This window comes from Neoarthrinium moseri, assembly GCF_022829205.1.
Source record: "Neoarthrinium moseri strain CBS 164.80 chromosome Unknown scaffold74_Wmoseri_CBS_16480, whole genome shotgun sequence".
Taxonomy (NCBI): Eukaryota; Fungi; Ascomycota; class Sordariomycetes; order Amphisphaeriales; family Apiosporaceae; genus Neoarthrinium; species Neoarthrinium moseri.
The window spans coordinates 150,715-171,721 of NW_026055188.1; the positions used below are offsets into that span (position 1 = coordinate 150,715).

At 52.9% G+C, this 21,007-nt stretch overlaps 6 protein-coding genes across 6 annotated transcripts; 3 read left to right on the plus strand and 3 right to left on the minus strand.

Annotated features, from left to right (window-relative positions):
- Positions 1-765: 765 nt before the first annotated feature.
- Positions 766-1,900, minus strand: JN550_011839 (uncharacterized protein; the record flags this gene model as incomplete). Its single annotated transcript, XM_049310249.1, has 4 exons — positions 766-1,038; positions 1,115-1,135; positions 1,206-1,490; positions 1,559-1,900. The coding sequence occupies 4 exons, from the start codon at positions 1,898-1,900 to the stop codon at positions 766-768; spliced, it is 921 nt and encodes a 306-aa protein (XP_049166230.1).
- Positions 1,901-4,658: 2,758 nt separating this feature from the next.
- JN550_011840 (uncharacterized protein) lies at positions 4,659-5,151 on the plus strand (the record flags this gene model as incomplete). The annotated part of the gene is made up of 2 exons (XM_049310250.1): positions 4,659-5,050; positions 5,121-5,151. The coding sequence occupies 2 exons, from the start codon at positions 4,659-4,661 to the stop codon at positions 5,149-5,151; spliced, it is 423 nt and encodes a 140-aa protein (XP_049166231.1).
- Positions 5,152-7,525: 2,374 nt separating this feature from the next.
- Positions 7,526-11,331, minus strand: JN550_011841 (uncharacterized protein; the record flags this gene model as incomplete). Its single annotated transcript, XM_049310251.1, has 4 exons — positions 7,526-8,296; positions 8,366-9,031; positions 9,078-10,553; positions 10,645-11,331. The coding sequence occupies 4 exons, from the start codon at positions 11,329-11,331 to the stop codon at positions 7,526-7,528; spliced, it is 3,600 nt and encodes a 1,199-aa protein (XP_049166232.1).
- Positions 11,332-14,188: 2,857 nt separating this feature from the next.
- JN550_011842 (uncharacterized protein) lies at positions 14,189-15,763 on the plus strand (the record flags this gene model as incomplete). The annotated part of the gene is made up of 4 exons (XM_049310252.1): positions 14,189-14,465; positions 14,526-14,871; positions 14,921-15,458; positions 15,539-15,763. 4 exons carry the CDS (start codon positions 14,189-14,191, stop codon positions 15,761-15,763), a joined length of 1,386 nt encoding a protein of 461 aa, XP_049166233.1.
- A 651-nt stretch (positions 15,764-16,414) lies between these two features.
- JN550_011843 (uncharacterized protein) lies at positions 16,415-17,146 on the plus strand (the record flags this gene model as incomplete). Its single annotated transcript, XM_049310253.1, has 1 exon — positions 16,415-17,146. The coding sequence occupies one exon, from the start codon at positions 16,415-16,417 to the stop codon at positions 17,144-17,146; it is 732 nt and encodes a 243-aa protein (XP_049166234.1).
- A 797-nt stretch (positions 17,147-17,943) lies between these two features.
- JN550_011844 (uncharacterized protein) lies at positions 17,944-18,783 on the minus strand (the record flags this gene model as incomplete). Its single annotated transcript, XM_049310254.1, has 4 exons — positions 17,944-18,034; positions 18,086-18,406; positions 18,458-18,602; positions 18,708-18,783. The coding sequence occupies 4 exons, from the start codon at positions 18,781-18,783 to the stop codon at positions 17,944-17,946; spliced, it is 633 nt and encodes a 210-aa protein (XP_049166235.1).
- Positions 18,784-21,007: the final 2,224 nt, after the last annotated feature.

The following is a 21,007-nucleotide window of genomic DNA, read 5'->3' on the forward strand; positions in this document are numbered from 1 at the left end:
TGATCGTCAACGGCGGAGGACGCCCATTTCCAGCGCCTCGTGGCAATACGAGGTCCTTACCACCCAAGCCCGGTCCATTCCCACCCCGGACCCGCAGAACACGCACTTGATGACAGCCCGTATGCTCCTTTGCTCCTGTCCTCCGCGCTGCAGACTGCAGATTCCATGCCCAACTGCTTGGGTACGGCTGGTGCTAGCGCCGGTTCCTTGACACGACACCTGCAACTCCGACGCAACCTGGGGGGATCCGACTCCCGACTTTGGCCTTCCGACTGTGGGTTTCTCTTGCGCTGCGACACACTCCAGAGGTAGCCACACAGAGATCTGAAACATATTTCAGCATGGGTTCCATAATAAACCCCGGCATTCCCTCGGCTGCCTCTGTCTATCCTTTGTTCCGTCGCTTCAACATGTTTCCATAGCACTACAGTCGTCCGCAACGTCATATCCCAAGATCAAGGTCCTGAAGTCTAGGAGATGTCAAGGTAGATGCTCGATCACAGAGGCCTCCGAAAGCATCTCCTCAGCCGCTCAACGTATTTCATCACATACGAACGAACACAAACCGCCACAGAGGAGTCAAGATGTAAGGGACTTCAATCTTGCGCGCAGCATGCCATTCTCACAGCGTGGCTACCATACATTGTACCAAGATATCGTACATCGTGCACGGACGTTGTGGCTTGATATGCTTCGTATTTGGCGACAAACAGATATATATTCCCTCGTGGCTTTGGGCGCTACGCTTGTCATGCACCTCAGACGTTAGCTGAGGTAATTATCCCCCAAGTCTCCCAGCACCATCGCTAAATGGTACAAGTTGGTCCCATCTCGCCTCAAGGCGCGGCTCTGCAATATGACTATTTTCGTCACCGCCTTCCTTCCCAGATCCTGAGAGTGCTGCTCCAGCAGATAGCATGTCGATTTCCCATGGGGAGTTCCTAAAATCGCCAGGAAAGTCTCTTCGTCATCCCCCCTCGGAGTAACGACAACCGGCTGACCGTTCCAGTTGTGACCAATTATATGGGTGAGAATTCTCTGATGAGAGTTTAGTAAGGATATCTACTTAACATAATTGGGTCTCATCAATCAGGAGAGCTCTCGGTAGACTTACGTCTGTGATATCATTATCAATCTATGGCGAGACCCTCTGTCAGCATCGTCGGCTCCGCCCCTGATGAATGCCAAGCATGAAAGGTACGTACAATGTGATGGAAGACGACATTCAAACCGTGTAGCTGGAAGCCGACGGTTTTCTTCCACTGCAGAAACGCGACATCGGACCACTGATTCAGTGGAGGGACATCCGGATTCCAGTGCTCGCCTTTGTGCATGGCTACTTGCTCCCTTCCTTTGTCGATGCGATACCGTGGAGACTGCATTCGCTTAGCGAATATCACGCCATTGGTTTTATCGACGTTGGTCTCATAGATCGCGTGGGAGGCTTCCTGATTCAGATCGAGCAATGTGAGCTCACGGACGCGACTACGCTGGATTGGGAGGGCCGGCCAACTTTCTCCATTGGACGACAACGACCTCTCTTGTGCAGCTCACATACCTGTCTAACTGTCTTCGGTTCGGCGCCACGGACTGCCGGATAGGTAATATTATAGTCATTGCTGTGCAAGGCTTTATGCTCAACGTAGTCGTCGGGCTGGTCTGAGATCGTCACCCCACACTCCCGAAGCTGCGCAGCAATCTCCCGCAACTCGCCTCCGACGTCTCGTGAGGTGGACTCCTCATACGTGTGCCAGCCATACTCCGCCAGTGCATTGTACTCTGTGTAAAAACTCGTTCGGTAGCTGTAGTTTTGCAGAAGTTGCGAGAGGGTCCAACCGTGACCGACAGCTGTGATCCAGTTGACTGTGATGTGTCGGGGCTTTCGCGGTGCGGAGGCCATTACTGACGACTTATTGATGGCGGGATCTAAACGGATCTAAGTGGTAATCAAAATCTGCCATTGCAAATTGGTGGTTCTTAGAGACGAATCCCCCAGCAAATTATGGCGAAGACAAAGGGATTGGTTGGCATAAAGAAGTAGCCAAACTTGGCCTGGTTTTTCCGGAAGCGGTTGGTCCTACACTCTCAACTTTGATCAAAACCATTGGAAATAACCCGACTATGGCTATTTGCATGAGTAGCATGTAGTTAGACTCGCTGTACGCGCGATTTAAGCCGATATGGTGTACTTCAAACCGCCTGCCGTTGGATAACAACGGCCGGCAGGCGGCTTTTGCTGAAACATGGTACTCTGCTTTGTCTAATAGTCCAGTGTCATACAAATAGTTCGAACACCCCCTCCTCGGGAGTGAATCATAGATAGGCTACCTGTGGATGCTGAATTAACATACTTTTGCTGCTTTCTGTACTTGGATCTTGCACGGGATATAAGTCAGTGTACTCACCTGTCGATCGCATCATCAGGTGAATATATCTCGGGGCTGAATAAGTATTATTTCACAGTGGCTGAATGCATAGGGTTGGTTTATTATTCTTGAGAGCGAATTTCGCTCCTTGGTCTGAAATAGCTCTCTTAACATACTACCTTGGGCCGTTTAGAGTTGGCCATGTCTAGTACACATAACCTAGGCTCAAAGCCAAAGGATGCGCACACTACGGAAAATAAATTCTGGATCCGGCGATGGATTTTGGTTCCATCAAGCCGAAATACTATCTCAGTTCATGATGGAGAACAGTTACGACAGTCGAATCTATCTGCCCGAGCACGGGGCCGCCGGGTTCGTGGCACGCTACACTCCAGAGTTCCTGGACTGCGCCCGTCTTGTGCATTACACAACTCCTCAGAGACCACGCTGATGGTCTTGCGCATGGTCGAGGCGGATAGTGACGAGACCAACCAAAGTCGCACTCGAAAGGCTGTCAAATTCACCATTGCAGTTGAACCCGGATCTTTGACGCCAGAGGCAGCAAGAGCACCACGCGTGAACTCTGCGAGTCCTTGGACGAGCAAGACTGAACTGGAACCGTTCCTTCCCTCCCTGCTTCCACCTCCGGCATCGTGTCGTTGTCTAGTTTACATCTTGAAGCTCGCCCTACCGGAGCTAATGCACTTGCCGCCTTAGTCGCAACCTGCTTGGAGATCTAGTGATTGAGATGGTCGAAACCGGGCCTATCCTCATATTAGTGTGGGTAACTCCTGGACTAGCTCCTGGACTTGGGCGCCTTAGTTACCAAGTTGATATGTCATTGGAGGGGTTCTACCTGGCACACCAGATAGGTACTCGCGAAACTAGGTACCTATGTGTATAACGTCAGAAATCTGGATACCATCTCGCTAGGGCGTACTCTCAACCGAGTCTCTATATCCCGCGATTGATAAGTTGTCTCTCTGTTTGCTGGCCTCTTCTGCAAGTGAAGATTGTTGCCAAGGCAGAGCGCGTAAATTCCATCCTTGGAACACCACTTAACGTCTTCGAAAATGGAGCAAGCTGAAAGTCCATCTCCAAGACTTCCCCAGGACTCCGTATATTGCGGGGCGCTTCCCGTTTCGGAGTTTGGCTGACATGTGAATCCGCAGTGAAGAGTGTCACCGTCTTGCAAATTACAAATGGCAACGCTCATGTATGGGGTGTAAGAGTAACGCAACAATAACGTAGAGATCTAATACAAACGGGCGCGAGATCCGCGATTTGCCTACTCTATCAAAAGTGAAGTATTCTACCACCATACACCCTAGCTAGTGGCAGTAATCACATGACGGCTCACTGTTGCAAATAGCTATATTTGAGCTGCCAGAACAGACGAGCATCCTACAAAATTGTAACAACTAGATCTTACACAGCAGTGTGGGAGAACAGGCTGAATGTATCTCCACCATTCTCATTTTTATTTGTACTGAGGCAGTAAATTACTATGTTCTGGAGTACATCATTTTGATTCCGTTACGGTGATCCATGGTCAGCCTTGCGGAGGTTGACGGCAAACAGTCGCTGCATGGTTCCTCAGCTGAGTTCTAGTTTAGACTTGGCACCAACTGTTGCGGGTTTGTGCTGGACCAGTCAGGTTTCAATAATTAGTTCTCAACTAAGCGAGCGCAGCCCTTTGCGGGATTGGGAGAAGATATATAGCCCAGACTGCGGCCGCAAGAAGTGGGGCCAGCTTGGCTATATCGACTTTGTCGATCTCGCACACGAAAAACCATCAGCCAAGCGAGGACTTGTGCGACATTGGCCAGTTACTTCGAATATGACTCAGCGGGAACGAGAACTTTCGCGTAAGCAGCTCCTATCGTTCATATCGTCCGCCCTTCTCTAAGTCGGCTGTCTCCATTATTGGGATCCGCTAGTTTGTCCATTTGGTCTTACACGCTCCACCGAGATCTTTCACTACTACAATCTGAGCTATGATCGATGCTGTCCCAAAGAGAGAGTCGATGTGCCTCTCATTGCAGGGCTCTATGGCCGCTTATGGCTAAAAAGTACCGAGGTTAGGTAATGAAGAAAGAGTCGAGGCAGATTCTAATAATTTTCTGCTTCACGGAGTATAAATAGGCAGTTACGTCCTCCTCAAGAGAAACCGACACAAGATTCAGACAACACATCACAGACCTGCAAATTAGCCATTCAATTCATTGGGAAATCCCCTCTGCGGCCCATAATACCTTGTCTGCTCCAAAGCATCAAGTTCCGTCTTCGATCATGCATATCAGCAAGTTCCTCGCTCTCCCACTCGTTGCGGTGGCTGCTGTGTCCGGGCTGGCCGTTGGCCACCCGGAGAACACAGAGTCAGGACACGGCCTGTCCAAGCGCAGCTGCTACCTCGGCGGCGTTGAATGGGGCAATGAAGTCGGATTGGCGATCAACGCTGTCGACAAAGCCTGCCGAGACAAGCTTATTGGCAGTTACAAGGGCAAGTCGGAGCGCTCGGCGTGCTACAACCTGGGCTCGCGGAAGCGTGTCAACTTCAATGTGCGCCGTTGGGCCGACTCTCCGGCTGACTTGACCATTGATGACTGCATCAAGTACCTCCGGCTCGAGATCGTGGGTTGTGACATGGGTGGTATGAGCTACCAAGGGAACTGGAGATTCATGTAAGTTCACTCACCACACAGATGCCATACGTAATGGCCTGTCTGTTTGCTAATTAAGCTGGTCATCCAGGTCCGACCCTAACTCTGGAGGTTGTTCTTAAAGATCGCCTGGCAAGATCTGTCGCGCCTCACAACATGAACAGAACACCAAGGAACCAGGTCGTGTTATCGAACTGACTTACTTAGTGAAACCTATTTTGCGGCTGTCTTTTCTTTTTGTTTTTTCTTTCTTTTTTCCTGTCCCCTTTGTGTATGCTGGCGAGTATATGGTCGGCCATGATTGCACTACGCTCCTTGTTGGAATTCCTGTCACTCTTTTAGTTGAGCAAACTTAGAATTAGCTGCTGAGTAGCAAAATCGTTAATTGGCTACCTGGTATCATCGCCTCTTCGTCTACATTTTTTTCTGTCTAATGTAAATGAATCTGTGCCAAATACCCACGAATAGCCAAATCAGCGCTTTTGCGTATGCTGAGACATTACGGTTGGCTCTAATAATGAGGCATCTGTGCTTAACAAAAACTTGTGGCTACAGTATACAAGTCCAAGGCTGATACTTGTTTATAGCTTGCTGTTTGGTCATTGCTAAGTTTTTATAGCGGCTGAATCGTACTGACTGGTCTGGCCTTCTGTTTTCTTTTGGAAAGGGAGATGCAGACATAATTCCTTATCATGTGTGGGTTATGTGGAACCGTACTCTCTTATTCTATTTGCGAGAGCATTCAAAAGAACGGAGATGGTGCATCGAATCTTTGATGCTTGGTTCGTGAGCCGAACGGCCACAGCCTGGAGTACGCTTTGGCTAGACCAATAGCATGTGGGAGAAACACACTCAACTACTCTAACACGTTGTGCTAATTGGCCGCATGGCCACGGTTGTACGCTCTAATAGGAACTGTAATTGCTAGGCATGATGCATACTGTGGATACTTTGCATGGTCTAACGATTCTTTACGGTCAATTTCAATCATATGTGACCGGGGGATCACCATCCCCCTGAGGCGAGGCATTGCTTTGCAGGGGCTTGATTTTCATGGGAGGTTGTGGTGATGTCCAGCGCCGCGTTAATATGTCCATTGAGTAATCTGTGAAAGGTGAGACGCGGTTCGATTTAATGCTAATATAGGGGCCTGTATGCTTGAGTGCACCAGGTCTGCCTGTTCGCCGCACAGCCATAGGCAGAGTGAAACCCGGGGTAAAGGTGGCTATGCCCAACGGGCGGCCTACAGTGGTGTGTGGGAGGCCAAGGTCTGGTTGGTAGCACACATCTTGGCTGCATTGGCCAACGCTCGTCATTCAAGAGATGGCTGCCACGATAGGTCCTCAACTTCGGGACAAGTCCGGAACCTCGCCGTGGAACCACTTCCTCCTACACTTTCTGAGATATCGTGAGAAAAGAACGCCAGATTGCATTATGTTCTCTGCTTTCCTAGAGAACGGAGCGCACAGAGTTCGCTGCGTCCACGACAGTGGACGTCAAAGCGTGTTCCCCAATCATTTCACTCGTGCTCGCCATTACCCTCTTACTTTATTCTTCAAGCTTTTCTCAGACGAAGGCTGTGAGGTGGACTTGAAAGACATCTGCAGCATGATTGACGTGTTCCTAGGCGCGTTGCGTAGACATAGTGAAAAGCAACTAGACGTGCTTCTCCTCATTCTCCGGGCAGAGCTTCTTGGTGGCTGTAAAGATCCTACGGCAAGCTTGCTTCAAAAGGATTTGCTCGTAATGAAGATACTACGCGAGGGCCACAAATTTGGGTGCGATATGGACGTCCTCGAACACAGTATCACGGAATACTTCGAAGGCTACAACTCTCCATTGTTACTAGCCAAGTCGAGAGATTCTTGTGGGAAGGGGGAAATGGGAGTCGGAACCGTTCGGTGCATCCAGCGCCCCGAAAAGACGACTTGACAGTCAGTCTCGGCCATCAGTGGGAAACAGAAAGGTGAAGACGGACGATTGATTCGACGCCGGAGACATATGTGCCGCAATGGAGTGTATTCTGCCCAGACAGTGTGAACAACGAACATTCACGTTTTCCCCTGTACGCTCAGGTAGACTTCAGTTCACAATGGCAATCACATATCCATCAATCCGTCCACATTCCATAACATACGTACTGTACACACCAGGCCGCCGCGTCTCATCTGACAACGCGTGCACCCACGTTCCTAGAGTCACATATATAATACACAAAATCCCACACGCTGTTGGTCGTCCCATTTCCATTCTCTTCAGTCATACAGGACCATCACTCCGTACATTCGACTTCTGCGCGCGTCACCCGGCGGACATGCCTCACTTTGTACACGGCTCCTGTGAACTGTCGGCAACATCTGAGGCAACTGGCACAACGACCTTCCCTGAGACTGCCGGCTCGGACTTGGCCACAACGGAGAAGAAACTCCCACATAGCCCTTTCCCGTCGACGCTGATTCCAAGACCGCACTTCTCATTGGAACTACCCATCGTTTCCTAGACGACAACCTCTTCCTCGTCCGCATCCTCGATACTCGTGCGGGCCTTAGCCTCATGAGTGCTCTTGATCTTCTCGCCGTCATCACCCGTGATCTCGTCGGGCTGGTCCGTCTTCTCCGCCTCGCCTTCCTTCGCCTGGTCCTTGTCCTTGTCCTTGGATCCAAAGCCCTGCCCACTAAATGGCCAGAGGCTGGTGAAGGCTGAGCTCTTCTGGTTTTGGCTTGGCGGGTGTACGGGGAGAGGCTTCACTATGACGTTGTTCCTCTCATTGTCGCTGCCGTCTTTCTCAGGCATGGCAAAGTCGCCAAACTCTTCGTCTTCATCGTCGTTGTCTCCTTGATCATTGTCCGAGTCGGAATCGTCGCGGCCATCCCCGAACTTTTCATTGCGGTTCCGCGAAAGTGCATTGCGCCACCAGCTGCCGCGAGCGTGAGAATTCCATGACCCAGAGGAGCCATCGTCATCACCAAGGCCATCGTCACTATCGTCATCCACGTCTTCAGCGTCGTCACCGAAGGGGTTGTGCAGTATGCTGTCTGGTTCCCTCGTCAATGCGTGCTCGGCATCGTCATCCTCTACGCCCTCAATCTCTGCCGACTGAGCAGTAGCAACGTTAGCGTTCTTCTGATGCATGGCCAGGCGGGCCGCCAGCTGGAGGCGAGCTCGGGACGGAGGAATGTTCAACGGAGGTGGAGGAGGGGGAGGCGGCGGGATAGACGGTGGGTCCAGTGATGATGAATCATTCAGAGAGCCTGTGTACCGTTGAAACTACACCCTGGTTAGCTGCCCTTCTGATGGTGGTTGTCTATGTAAAAAGAAAAAAAAATTACGACTTACCTCATTGTTGACGTCCTCTTCGTTTTCCTCAGACTCGTCCTCATCCTCGTCACTGGAGCTGCCAAAGCCAGAGTTCACCATTCCACTAGTGATGCTGAAGTGTGACATATTGCTGGCGCTCCCGTTGTCTTGCATATCCATGCTGCCGCCCCCATTAAGGCCGGCCTCGGCCAGAGCACTTGATTGGCCTTGAGAATTGCCAAGTCCCAAGCTGGAGAGCCCCATGCCACCGAGCCCGTTGCCAGCCATTGCCGCGCGATTGCTCATAGCTACCTCGGGTCGAACGCCGCCGAGAATGGCATTATCTCTCTCACGCGTCTCCGCTAGGGCGCCTTCAACGTAGTTGATCCAGTCCTGGCTCATGACTCGATCAAGCACAAGCTCAGACAGGAGCTCGGGAGGGTTCCGCTCGGTAAACTTGACAACCTCCTCGGCGATGAGGGTCAGGTGTCCCATGTATCCCATGCGGGTCTTGGACTCGGCCTGCGACTTCTCGCTGGCGGTCTGGCCATTGATGATGGCATTGGTCACGTCCGCAGCTTCAAAGAGCGAAATGGCCAATGTGGGGTTGTAGCCACGATCCATGGGGCCGTTGAAGACCTGCTGGACAATGTCATAGACGACATTGTGCAGGAAGTTGTTCCAAGGATACTTGAAAAAGAAGGACTATCACGGTTAGCGGCGATCTTGCTGAACAAAGCGGAATACATACCAAGATGGTGGGGACGACCTTGTACTCAACGAACTGCATCTTGAGATAATCGCCCACGACTGGCTTCATCTGATCATCGTCGGTGGACGGTGGGGGCGCCGGCTCGTGGCCAACGATAATCGATCCATCTCCGGTCTCCGCTGTCGGTGCAGCTTCTTGCTCAGAAGCACCCGGTTGGACCTGGCTGGGCTCCTCCGCGGTCTCCTTGGCTGACTCAGGAGTAGCAGAAAGGTCGACAGGTGCCGTCGTAGTCTCTTCATCCTTGCCCTCCGGTGTTGAGTGTGATTCCGAGGTTTCAGCCTGGGGGTCGGGTTTCGACTCGTCTGTAGCATGACCGGGCTCGAGCTCTGACTTTTCAGGTTCTTCTGGGACCTTGTCCCCCAATGTCGCCGACGCGGCAGGCTCGGGCGCCTTCGTGTCTTCTACGACTTCAGATGGCTTCTCGGGTGCTTCGGCAGAATCTGAACTAGGGCCATCGCTTGTCGGGGCAACACTTCGGACAGCCACCTTCTTTGGCGACAAGGGCGCGACGACCAGCTCAGGGTTCTCAAACTCGGGCAGATCGTTGACCTTGGCGTCCTGGACGTTCAGCCTGGGAGAACTGAGAGGCTCATCGACAAAGTCGTCATCGTCGTCCTTATCGAGAAATGAGGATGATGACGCAGGAGCAGGGATCTCGTCCTCGGCCTTGACGAACTCATGAGAAGTGTCTTCGGTCATTTCTCCCGAGGGCGTTACCTCTTCAAAACCGTCGTCGTCAGATGCGTTGGTTACTTCCAAACGGCGACCGTCATCTGGCGAAGAGTGACGACCGCGCATGGTGAGGTCCTCGGCCGAGGAGTGCGGCTCATCGGCGCGCATGGGGACGAGCTTGCCTTCGGCCCGCAGCCTCTTCCGTTCCTCGTCACGCAGCGCTATGACTTGCTCGGATCCAACCTCGTTGAGTAGAGCCATATTGCTGCAGTGCAACAGTTCAGCCATGAGCTCACACGTCTTGAACCTGTCAAAGCCAAGGGGCTCGATTTCGTCGTTAAAAGTCGAGTCGATGTGCTGCTTGGTGGAAGTAGCGTTCATGATCAGATTCATGAAATCAGGGACATGGTCGGCGAACCTCCTCAAGAGGGTGCCGAGGTAGATGGGGTCACGACTCGAGGGCGTGGCACTGTTGTCAGGACCGACGTCGGGGTCGTAGTCCGAGTTATTCTTGCGGATGACTTCAATGATAATGCCCACGCCCACAGTCAAGGGGTTCCCCCCGCCGAGCATGTAGTTGATGAGCTGCTCCACACAGGGCTTGGATACCAGCTGCCGGGTGAGCTCGTTGGGGCCAATGCAAGCCTGCTCATTCTGAGAAGCATTGGCGGACACGGTAATGATTGCCTTCATGAAATCACCAGCAGAGGTCTGGGTTGCCCAGCTGTGCTCAGGGCCGAGGAAGGACAGCAATGTTGGCATGACGTCCTTGGTGAATAGCCACTGCACATAATAGTTAGCCCCGCGTCCGAATCTGGGAGGATGCTATGCCGCCGTGTTCTTCAGGGTGGCGGCAGCAGGAGAAGGAACTCACCTCGACTACGCCTTGTCCACTGTCGATGCGCTCGAGGCTGATAATCTTCAACAGCAGATCCATGATCATGGGGCAGTCGACGTGGCGTAGCATGTCGGGAATGGCGTTGTCGAGAGACTTGAGCAGGAGCAGCATCTCCTCCGTCTTCTTGTCGAAGAGAGACTCGTTGACCTTTGTGAAGTAGCTAGCCTGGAGGGGGTCGAGGGGCGCGGGCAGCTTGAGGAAGTTCCAGAAGTTGCGCAGGAGGGAGGTGCTCTCCATGAGGGCCTCGTAGATGCTCCAGTTGTCCGAGGACAGGACCTCGGCGGCGACGTAGGCGTAGCGGTTGCGCTTCTTCTCGCCCTCGTCCTCGTCGGGCTCGCCATCGTTGGTGGACTTTGACGAGGCGCGGGGGCGGCCGAAGGGCAGGATCAGCTTGCCCTTGCGCTCGTCATCGTCCTTGTCCTTGTCCTTGTCCTTGTCGTCGTCCGGGTTCTCGACGGGCTCGAGCTTGGGAGCGACGACATACTCGAGCAGCTTCTCGAGGACGGCCTCCTCGCGCAGGTACTCGATGAGCTTGGTGTTGTGCTGCTTAAGCTCCTGGATCAGGTCGCTCTCGTCGAGCAGGTCCTCGAGCTGGAAGTCGGGCTTCTCGAGGATGGTGTCGATGGTGGAGATGTTGGCGTAGCCGCCAAATCTCCAGAACATGATGTCTGGGGATTATGTCACAGCGCCGGGACGCACTGGGCACGAGGCAGCTCAGGGGGGGTTCGGGTTCGGGTGATGGATGTGAAAAGTCAGCATGCGAAGTGCTGCCGTCGCCTGATCGTTCAACTGCGGCGGGTTGATGTGCGGTGGATTCGATGCCGGGCAGATGGGGTTGAGCGACCGCCGCTGGGGTATCTGATCTGATCCGGATTTTCTCTCTCCCTCGGGGTCGAGTTCACGGTCGGGTATGTGGTCGTGGGAGCTGGGCGGCCGAGGTCACAAGCCAACGAAGGAGCACGTCGGTGGTGGTGGGTGGTGAGGAGGAGGCGCCGACGCTCGCAGGTGGTGAAATGCCGCCGGACAGTGGGCAGCAGGTGATAATGGGCGTCGATCGAGGACCGGCTGTGCTGCAGATACCAATGCCGATGCCGATGCAGATACAGGCGCAGATGCAGATGCAGATACCGATACAGATATAGATGGAGAATGGCTCAAGCAGATGGCAACGGGGCCAGACCGACGACCGGTTGTTTGCTGGCGCCGATGCGGGTGCGGTGGTGCTGGGCAAACGACGTCGTCGTTGGCGGTTCGGTGGTTGTTGTTGGGTGTCGTGTCGCAAGCAGCGTCCACGGGTAGCTCACAGCCCTGGAGGTCAGGTCGGATCCAATGCTGGCCTGGGACCTGAAGCTGTGCCGTCCGGGGGTGGGATGATGCGGGCGCGATAATCCGATCGCGCCGGGTATGGGTATCTTATCGCAGGGGACTTATCCAGTGGTTCTCTAAGGTATGGTATGTACTGTAAAATTGCCCTTTTCCTCTTCACCATGCCAGATTTGGCCTGTACCTAGCACGGGAGGATTCGAGGGATATGATGTGGAAGTGAAGAGAATGACCGACCGACAGGCGACGTCAAATTTTGGTCGTGTCAGCCCGACGACTACGACGCTCAGCGTTGGGTCGGCCGAATTCAGAATGGACCCCAATGGAAGTCAGCCAACGGGTAACTCGACTACCTAACCAGTTCAGAGCCACGGCCAGCTACCTATCTAAAGTACTGTGCTTATGTGAGTTTCGTTAACTAGAGGTAGCTGCATACCGATACAGACCAACATCATCCATCGATGCAAGCATCAAGCATCAAAACAGAGGCACAGGCAGGAAGGCAGAAGCCAAGTTGAGGCTGCCCGACCCGAGCGTGAGCCTCAGCGAGGAGCGAGTGCACTGTTGCTAGCCGAAGTAAGTTATAGGGGATCAGGGGGACGGGATCTTGTGGTGTGCAAAGTCCTGCCGACGCCCGAATGCCTGCACTACAGCCCGAGTCGGCCCTCTCATGAGATCAGGTCAGCAGCTTGGTGTCTCGTTCTCTCTCACTCTCACTCACTCTCTCTCTCTCTCTCTGTGTGTGTGTGTGTGTGCCTCGGTCACATCCATCATCTTCCCATCCATTTCAGCCATCCAAACCAACCCTACCCGAGGCCTGGGCAGCTTACTGCTGGCTGACGGACTGATGCTGTTGTCGTGTGCTACCTAGTTCACTACCTAGCTGGCCCGGGCTGGCTTCCAAGGTTGACTCTGAGCCCTGGCCCTGCTTCCGCCGCTGCTGATGCACACATGGCATGGGCACTAAAAGTCGCTGGGCCGCCTTTAGTGACACCTTACAGTAGACCGCACTGAGATTAGGAGCCGTCGTCGCGCCTTACCCCTTGCAGCCAAGCCCGCAGCCCCGTCCCGCGATAACAGGGCGATAAAGGGGCTGCCCCAAAGAGGTGTCCCCCCATTCCCCCCCCCCCCCCCTCCATCTTGTTGTTGGAAACCTGCAAAAACTGCCCAGGCTGCCCGCTGACTCCAATTTTGCTAGCGGCAAGACGCCACGTGAACTTCGCGTGACCTTGTCAGGGATCTTTTCTGTTTTGGGCGGGAAGCGCAAAGCCGGACTGCCGTCGAATCGACCAGGCAGATCAGGCACATTGCACATTGTTTGCGTCTTTCGCCTACGTTTTGTCTCGTCCTGGCCACCTTACGACTTCTGCACTACCAGCAGGATGGATCACTGTGCTGGTTTGTGAAGTGTCGAGACGGGGGCGAGCTCCGAGGCCCGTAACGCCGAGGACGACCACGGGTGTGCATACAATGGAGCAAACAAGGCGACAACCCGCAAAGAAGCCTGCAGCCCCGATCTCCGATTGGCTGCATGTTTCATTTTCTGCAGACTCGCTGTCATAGTCACATTCAACATGAAGGTCTCAGTGACAGAGTGACCAACTGATGCCGCTAATGGAGCTGATTTGCCAGCGTCCCGTGGTGAATGTCTTGCATTCTAGGCCCACCACCGACGGCTCAGTAGCTCAAGCATCGATCTAACGCCGTCATTAGTTCTTGGTATAACATAGTCGAATGCCAATACTGGCCATATTTTATATCAATTTCACTCCTTATGTGATCTAAAGACTTCGTCTCTTCGCCTGAGTTCACCGGGACTATTAACTCAGGACTGCTCCCCCCTCCCCTGTTCCTGGCCTCCTGGAGCCAGCATTCTCTATGGGAGGCAATCGTGCGCCTCGCGAACCCCACGTGATGAGCCGCCTCTGTACCCGGAGGAGATCTGAGATGGAATAGATGCAGAGCGGCTTTCTGGCATGGTGGATGCCTATCTTGCCATCCCGAAGCCGAAGCCGACCGTATCAGAATCGTCTGCACTGTGGGGTGTAAGCGCATCTACGCGGCACATGCGACAGCATGGCGCGTCCCTCCCTGGGAGTCCTCTACAAAACCGTAGTATCGATATTTGGGATTTTCATCGATACCGCAGCTTTGAGTTGGCTGTGTGTGTGCCGTTCCAAGACAGCCCCATGTGATCATGTCTTCCTTTCCGACAGCACGCAAACCACCCGGACCGTTCCCGGTGCCAAATGCCACTGTCCCCTACTGGCGGACAGAACCTCATGCTCTCGATACTTATCGCAGCACCTTGGACCTTCCTGACTTAAGTGACGTGATCATCGTCGGCGCTGGTTTCGCTGGTGTCACGGCAGCATATTATCTACTTACCGACGACGCTTCCGAACGTCCCAGCGTCACCCTGCTCGAAGCAAGGGAAGCTTGCTCTGGGGCTACTGGGAGAAATGGCAAGCCGCGTGGACCAAGCTGGTCGTTCCTCTGCTTCCATACTCACTGAGCTAACCCAATATTCACAGGCGGCCACCTGAGGCCAGACTATATACTGGACGTGGCAGAGAGGGCCGCGTCCCATGGGGTAGAGTTTGCCAACGAACTAGCTCTGTTCGAGGTCGCCAACGCAGAAGCCGTCAAGGATCTTATCCGAAAAGAAGGTATCGCCTGCGAGCTGCACGAGTGCACCACTGGCTATGCCTTTCTGGACGAGGTGGTGGCCGCAGAACTGAAGAAGCAGTACGACGAGCTGATCGAGCTCGACTGCCCGACGGTAAAGGAGGTCAAGTATTACGGCCCTTCAGACGCAGAAGACGTGACAGCTGTCAAAGGAGCGAAGGCAGCCTTTACTTTCCCGGCGGCGACTCTTTGGTAAACACCACGAGTCCAACCTGGCCGTACCCGGACTGACATTGCATAGGCCATACAAGATGGTCTTGGGCGTCCTGGAAAGAGCCGTTCAGGGCGGGCTCAACCTGCAGACTGAAACTCCTGTCCTCCAGGTCTCGGAAACGCCTGACAGCGAAGGATATTGGACACTTACCACTCCACGGGGAACGACAAGGGCAAAGCAGGTCATCATCGCAACCAACGCCTACACCGCTGGCATCCTGCCAGAGTACGCGTCCCACATCATTCCGATCCGTGGTATGTGCGGCCGGGTCAAACCGATGTCACCCAAACCTGCTTCGGCTCCTCAGATGTTGCATTCCTCCGCGACCGAGTACGTAAGCTTTGGGCATGACTACCACGGCACCCAGCCTGATGGGAGCTTCGTGGTCGGCGGCACCTTTGCCCCGCTTCGGAAGCACGCCACGCGATATGGCGTCGTGGATGACGCTTCGTTATACGACCCGGAACTTGTGGAGGGGGTATTCGAGGGATGGCTGCAGCAAAGCTTCAAGGGCTGGGAGAATGTGAAGACCAAAGTCCAAGAGACTTGGACAGGCATCTTTGGGGTGAGCGCTCTTTCCCGTTATCTTCCAAGTGTCCCGCCCCCTGTTTATAGAACCATCTAACTGAGTGGTGTACGTTACAGAGCACCTCGGACAGACTGCCGCACATTGGCCGCGTACCCGGGCGGCCGGGAATGTTCATCTGTGCCGGTTTCAACGGTCACGGCATGCCAAACGTCCTGCTCTGCTCCAAGGCCGTGGTACAAATGATGCAGACAGGGTGTGCGTTTGCCGAGACCGGTGTGCCGACTGGTTATGAGACAAGCACAGAGAGACTTGCAGCGCCCGGCGAGGTGATGAATGCATAGCAATATAGCACTGAGGGAGTTTCATACTCTCGTAAAGTGTTTTTCATCTCTTAACCTCCATGTATTTCTCTCTAAGGGAAGCTGCAATGGCGTGTTATTCATGGGGTTTGATCCAACCCTTTCTACTTCGTTACCAGAGAAATTTCCCGTCGGGCTTATAAATGTTTACCATTCATTGCAAGGCAGTTTACCAATCAATCGTTCACCAAACTCACCTCACATTTGTACAAGCGGCGGCGTGCCCCGAAGGTCGGCCTCCCTCGGGAGGATTGTAGTGCGAGCCGCATTCGGGCCCGAACCGGAAAGTCCAAGCGGTGTTGACTACATGCACCTCAGACGGACACGTATCTCCCTTGCCAGATCGTAAACATTTCCTACCATTCCAATAAGTAACAAATCCAACTTCCACATCCAGTTCGTGTTTGTTCCATGTCCGTGAATTTGGTTGGTAGTACACGCAGCATCATCGCTGTCCGAAACCGGGTCGCCGCCGCCTGAGTCAGACACAGCCAACCCACGCACCTCAGTAACCGATACATAATCTCGCTCTTTCAAGGAACCACAACAGAAACCAGGAAGTTCTATACCTCGAAAGCTTGGGGAAGACCAGAGGACCAAATCCAGCCATCCGTGCCTTCTTCTGAAACCAAGATGTTCGACGGCGTGCCCCTAGGCGAGTATGTCGATGCCAGCCCGGCCAGGCAGCCCGAGCCAGTAACGCTCGAGGGATCCTACGTGACCCTCGTGCCCTTGGTCCCGTCACACGCGCCCGCTCTCTACGAGCAGCTCTGCGTGAACTCCCCCGAGGCGACGTGGGCATACATGTCGGCGGGGCCGTTCACGGACCTGGGGTCCTTCACCACGCACATCTCCAACTTCAGCACGTCGCGGGACCCGCTCTTCTTCACGGTACTGCCCCGGCAGGACATCGTGTCGGCCAAGGGCGGCGGCGCGGTGCTGGTCCGGGCGGGCACGCCGGCCGGGTACGTGAGCCTGATGCGCATCGACGCGCGCAGCCGGGCGGTCGAGGTCGGGCACATCACGCTGGGGGCGGCGCTGCAGCGCACGCGGCCGGCGACCGAGGCGCTGTTCCTGGTGCTGCGCCACTGCCTCGCGGGCCTGGGCTTCCGCCGGGTCGAGTGGAAGTGCGACGCGCTCAACGCGCGGAGCCGGCGGGCGGCCGCGCGCTACGGCTTCGTGCCCGAGGGCGTCTTCCGCCGCCACATGATCGTCCGCGGCCGAAACCGCGACACGGCCTGGTTCTCCATGGTTGACGGTGAGGAGTGGGAGGCCCGCCGGGAGGCGTTCGAGAAGTGGTTGGACCCCGGTAACTTCGATGAGCGGGGACAGCAGAAGAAGAAGTTGGAGGACTTCAGGGGGTAGAGATGGCGGGCACCCATGAGCTATAAAGGGATTATTAGAGGAGATCAAGGGTCGAGAGGGTCATTATCGTTCCAATGAAACTACAGGATAAATTCGACCATTCCCATGACTATTGGACACTAACGACATGGTGAACACGGGTGTATCACGCAAGGACTACTCTTTTGTTCAATCTCCGGTGCTTCACGATAACATGTGCCTCAGCTTCGGCCAAGGCAGCTGGCAGCTCACCCTCACCCCCGTGTGTAGGCCAAATGCGTTGATAAGGTACGTGTGATATACTTCCTGGCCTCATGACACCTTCCTTTACCATTTTACATAAAGGTATCTCAGCTGAGCATGTGCTAAATATAGTCCTGTATAGGGCGAGCTGCCAAGGTTCTGCTCGAGCTTCAATTTCCCCTGTTTCTGCCATGCGTCTGTGGCCCCTCAACCACTGAAGTCATACCATCTCCCTCCAATCTGCGCAACGTAGAATTACAAAACTCATGTTCCTTGTACCAATCATTTCTGCGTGAAGATGCTGGGGGAAAGATTCGCTAAGGCTAAGTTTCCCAGCTGGGGTAATGGGGCAACTATGCTCTGACAATACGTTACCAGCTCCAGTCACGGCTAAGAACAGGACAGGCCTTATACAACTCCAATCATTGCGACGTGAGTTTGAAAAATTGTTCTTGATTCTAAATGATAACTCGACGAAGTAAACGTAGGTAATTCTATGAGCAACTTCAAACTCGAAGATGCGTTCGATGTCCTGTGATTGGAATGAAGCGTGGTAGTAGATCAAATACAGAGATCTACTGGCAGTAGGAGAACCAGTTTGTCACGTACTTGCACTGGTATGGCGCCTCACACACAGTAAGTCCGCGGTAATTAGCACCTGCACATCTGTAGTTTGTTAGTATGAACACCCAACGTGGCAATTTTCATATCACTTACTGTCCAAAGCGTGGTACTCGCGTGGCTACTGGTGCGGAAGCTGTAACCGTCTGTGACACGGAGACGGTGACCATTTCTGTGACTAGAGATGTGACCACTGCGACAGATGGGGTGGTCGTGACTGTGATAGTCACCGTGCCACTGCCGCCTTGAGATGGTACGGGAATCGATGGTATCTCCGAAGAGGTAAAAGTCGAAGGAACCGGAGTAATGGTCGGTGAAACTTCCATAGTGCTCGACACCGCAGTATCTAGAGTGGATGTTGCTTCGGGGCATGGGGGCTCGGTGTAAGGCGGTTCAGGAGAGCCACTGGGGTAGCATCTGTACTGAATTAGTTCTCCGTGTCTAAAAGCCAGTCTCGAGGTCACTGACCCTGGCCCATAAGTAAGAATTAGACCCGAGTCACAGGTTTTGAAATAGTCCGGGCAAAAATCGTTGATTGAACTGGACGTGGGTCCCGCCGAAGGCACAGTGGTCGTGGTAGAGGAAACACTTGAACGGGTGGTGATAGGCTTCACTAAGCAATAGTAATCAGTAATGGATTCCTGTCAGCTTGACCGGAGATCAAGTCGCCAATTCATGTACGGCGCTATAATAGACCGGTGATTATGGAATAGCTTACCTTTGTGATGCTTACGAGCATCGACCCATTGGATTAGGCACAGGAAAAGGAGTGACAACCACGAAGTTCTCGCCATCTTGATCGTGAGGTTTCTGGGAAGTAGAGAGTGAGGTGGTTCACCAGATGGAGTAAGAAGTTCCGACTTGCAGAAGTCAATACTTATACAACTTTCAATTAGTCTATTCAGTACAGGTTATGATGGCTCAGCTCTCCACAAGAAGCCACCATCATATTGTAAGGGAATGCTACTTACATTGACCATGTCCCTTACATATGATAATCTCGCTTGCAGGCAAACGCACAATTGCGGCGGCCCTCGAACTGCACACTTCATTGACAGGTGAGACACGAGGCTAAGCCACACGCAGAGCAGCTGCCAGCACTCAGCCCGCATAACCAGCACAGGGAAAGACATGGGTGCATTAGCCTCGATTCCAGCCGCAGTGGCCCTCGGCAAGTTGTCAATAATAATTCCTTCTCTTCGGGCCGTGTAGGGCCTAGAGTCTAGATAGAAGAAGGTCAATCTCGAGATAAGCCTAATCAAGTTGCCACAAGGACGAACTTGTGCCAAAAAAAGCAATCACTTAGGAACCATGTGGAGCAAGATCTCCCGACCAAGTTTCTGCTGCTGGTTACCAATGCAATTTGGGGTGGAAACCCTTCTCATACACATGAATGAAGGTTGTTGGTACTATTATGATACCTCGAGAAATATAGAATCTACTAATATCGCTGAGTTAATCTGAGTGTGTACGGTCGAGCAATAAATCCGTATTGTACCGCTGCTAGTGGTAGTGGTCCTGGACAGGGAAGGTCCGGACCCACGGTTCTCCTGCAGGCTCTGTCTGCAGGTCCAAATATTTGCGCCTTCGTGCTCAGCTCAAGTCGGTGTGCCGAAATGAGTGAAGCCATTGCAAAAGCCACGGATGCATACTTGTTCGTACATTACATCATCCAAGTCTCGGGAACGCCTATGGGCAGCTGAGGTAGAACAGGCTTGTTGCCCTTTTAGGGCTGCAATCTCTAGTGTCAACCTTAGTTGATTTTCTCTTTTGTTGCCTCAATCTAGGTAGTATACCCGTCAGCTGCCATATTATAATTGTACAAGAGCGCGGGTTAACACACCAGTGAAGTCGATACCCTCTTGAATCGCACCTCCACAGCGACTTTTGTACTAAGGAACGCATCACAAAGCATCCACGCATGTGCTCGTAAAAGGGTTCAACGGCGCCTCGAATATGAATCTAGGTTGTATTATATGATGGCATTTGGTCCTGGTGTGTGTGCGCCGTCGAGCTTGGCATCCATTCAATGGGGGGAATAGAAGCAATCATAATTAGGAATGTGCCAAACCACTGCCGCAGTACAGGGAGGAAGTAAATGGAGCCAACGCTATGCGCCCAGAAAGCTTTAAGATGCACGGCTTTAAGATGCACGTGACTATGTTGACTATGTTAACCTAGGACTATGCGGTATAATGGTTCAGGACGTATGTTATAATAGTGCGTATACCTAAGTTATCTGATCATTGGTAAGTATATGCAGAACAGTTCATGGAAACTGGGATTGGGGATTTTGGTCATATTAGCACTGTCGTACCTGCTTTCCAACTACAATGGTTCACTCATCTATTCCAGGCGACCATGAATATCGTGCGAAGTAATCCACTCAAAAATGTTTTTATTTCATTTTTTATTGATTCTTCACCTCTGAACTATGGGGCGATTGTGGGATGTACTCACTTAGTGACCGTCATGTAGGGCGGAGGGGAACTACAGGATGCTCTACCTAAGCGGGAAGTTCTTTGGCAGTTCTCTAGAAAGCAGGCTTTGTCCAAAAGCCGAAAATTATATTTTCCAACGCGCTCCAAGTTCACATCAAACTCAGTAGAGTACAAGCGACTTATAGTCTTGCTCACGATGAAGCTCTCCCACCGCTCTATGGCGTGACAGAGGCCTGTGCACTTGGACACAATGTTCGGGCAGTTTATATCATGTGCCAAGAAGCGGTGGCAGTCAGATATAACCTCTCCACAAATAATAGTTTGTTCCTTTTTCTGGTTTGTTTTCATTATCTGTAGGAGAAAGGCTGACAGCTAATGGCCCACAAGTGACACTTGGAGGGAAATGCATTTTCCTTGATTGTACTGGCAGGATGCTCCAAAGTAGGAGCAAAGAAACACGTCAGCTTTCTTTGAGAACATGAAGGGCTGATACTAGTAGAAGCGCGAGTCCAGAACACGAAAGATGTCATATCGAATTCCATATTCGATTGATCAGAACTGAAGCAGTGTCTCAAGT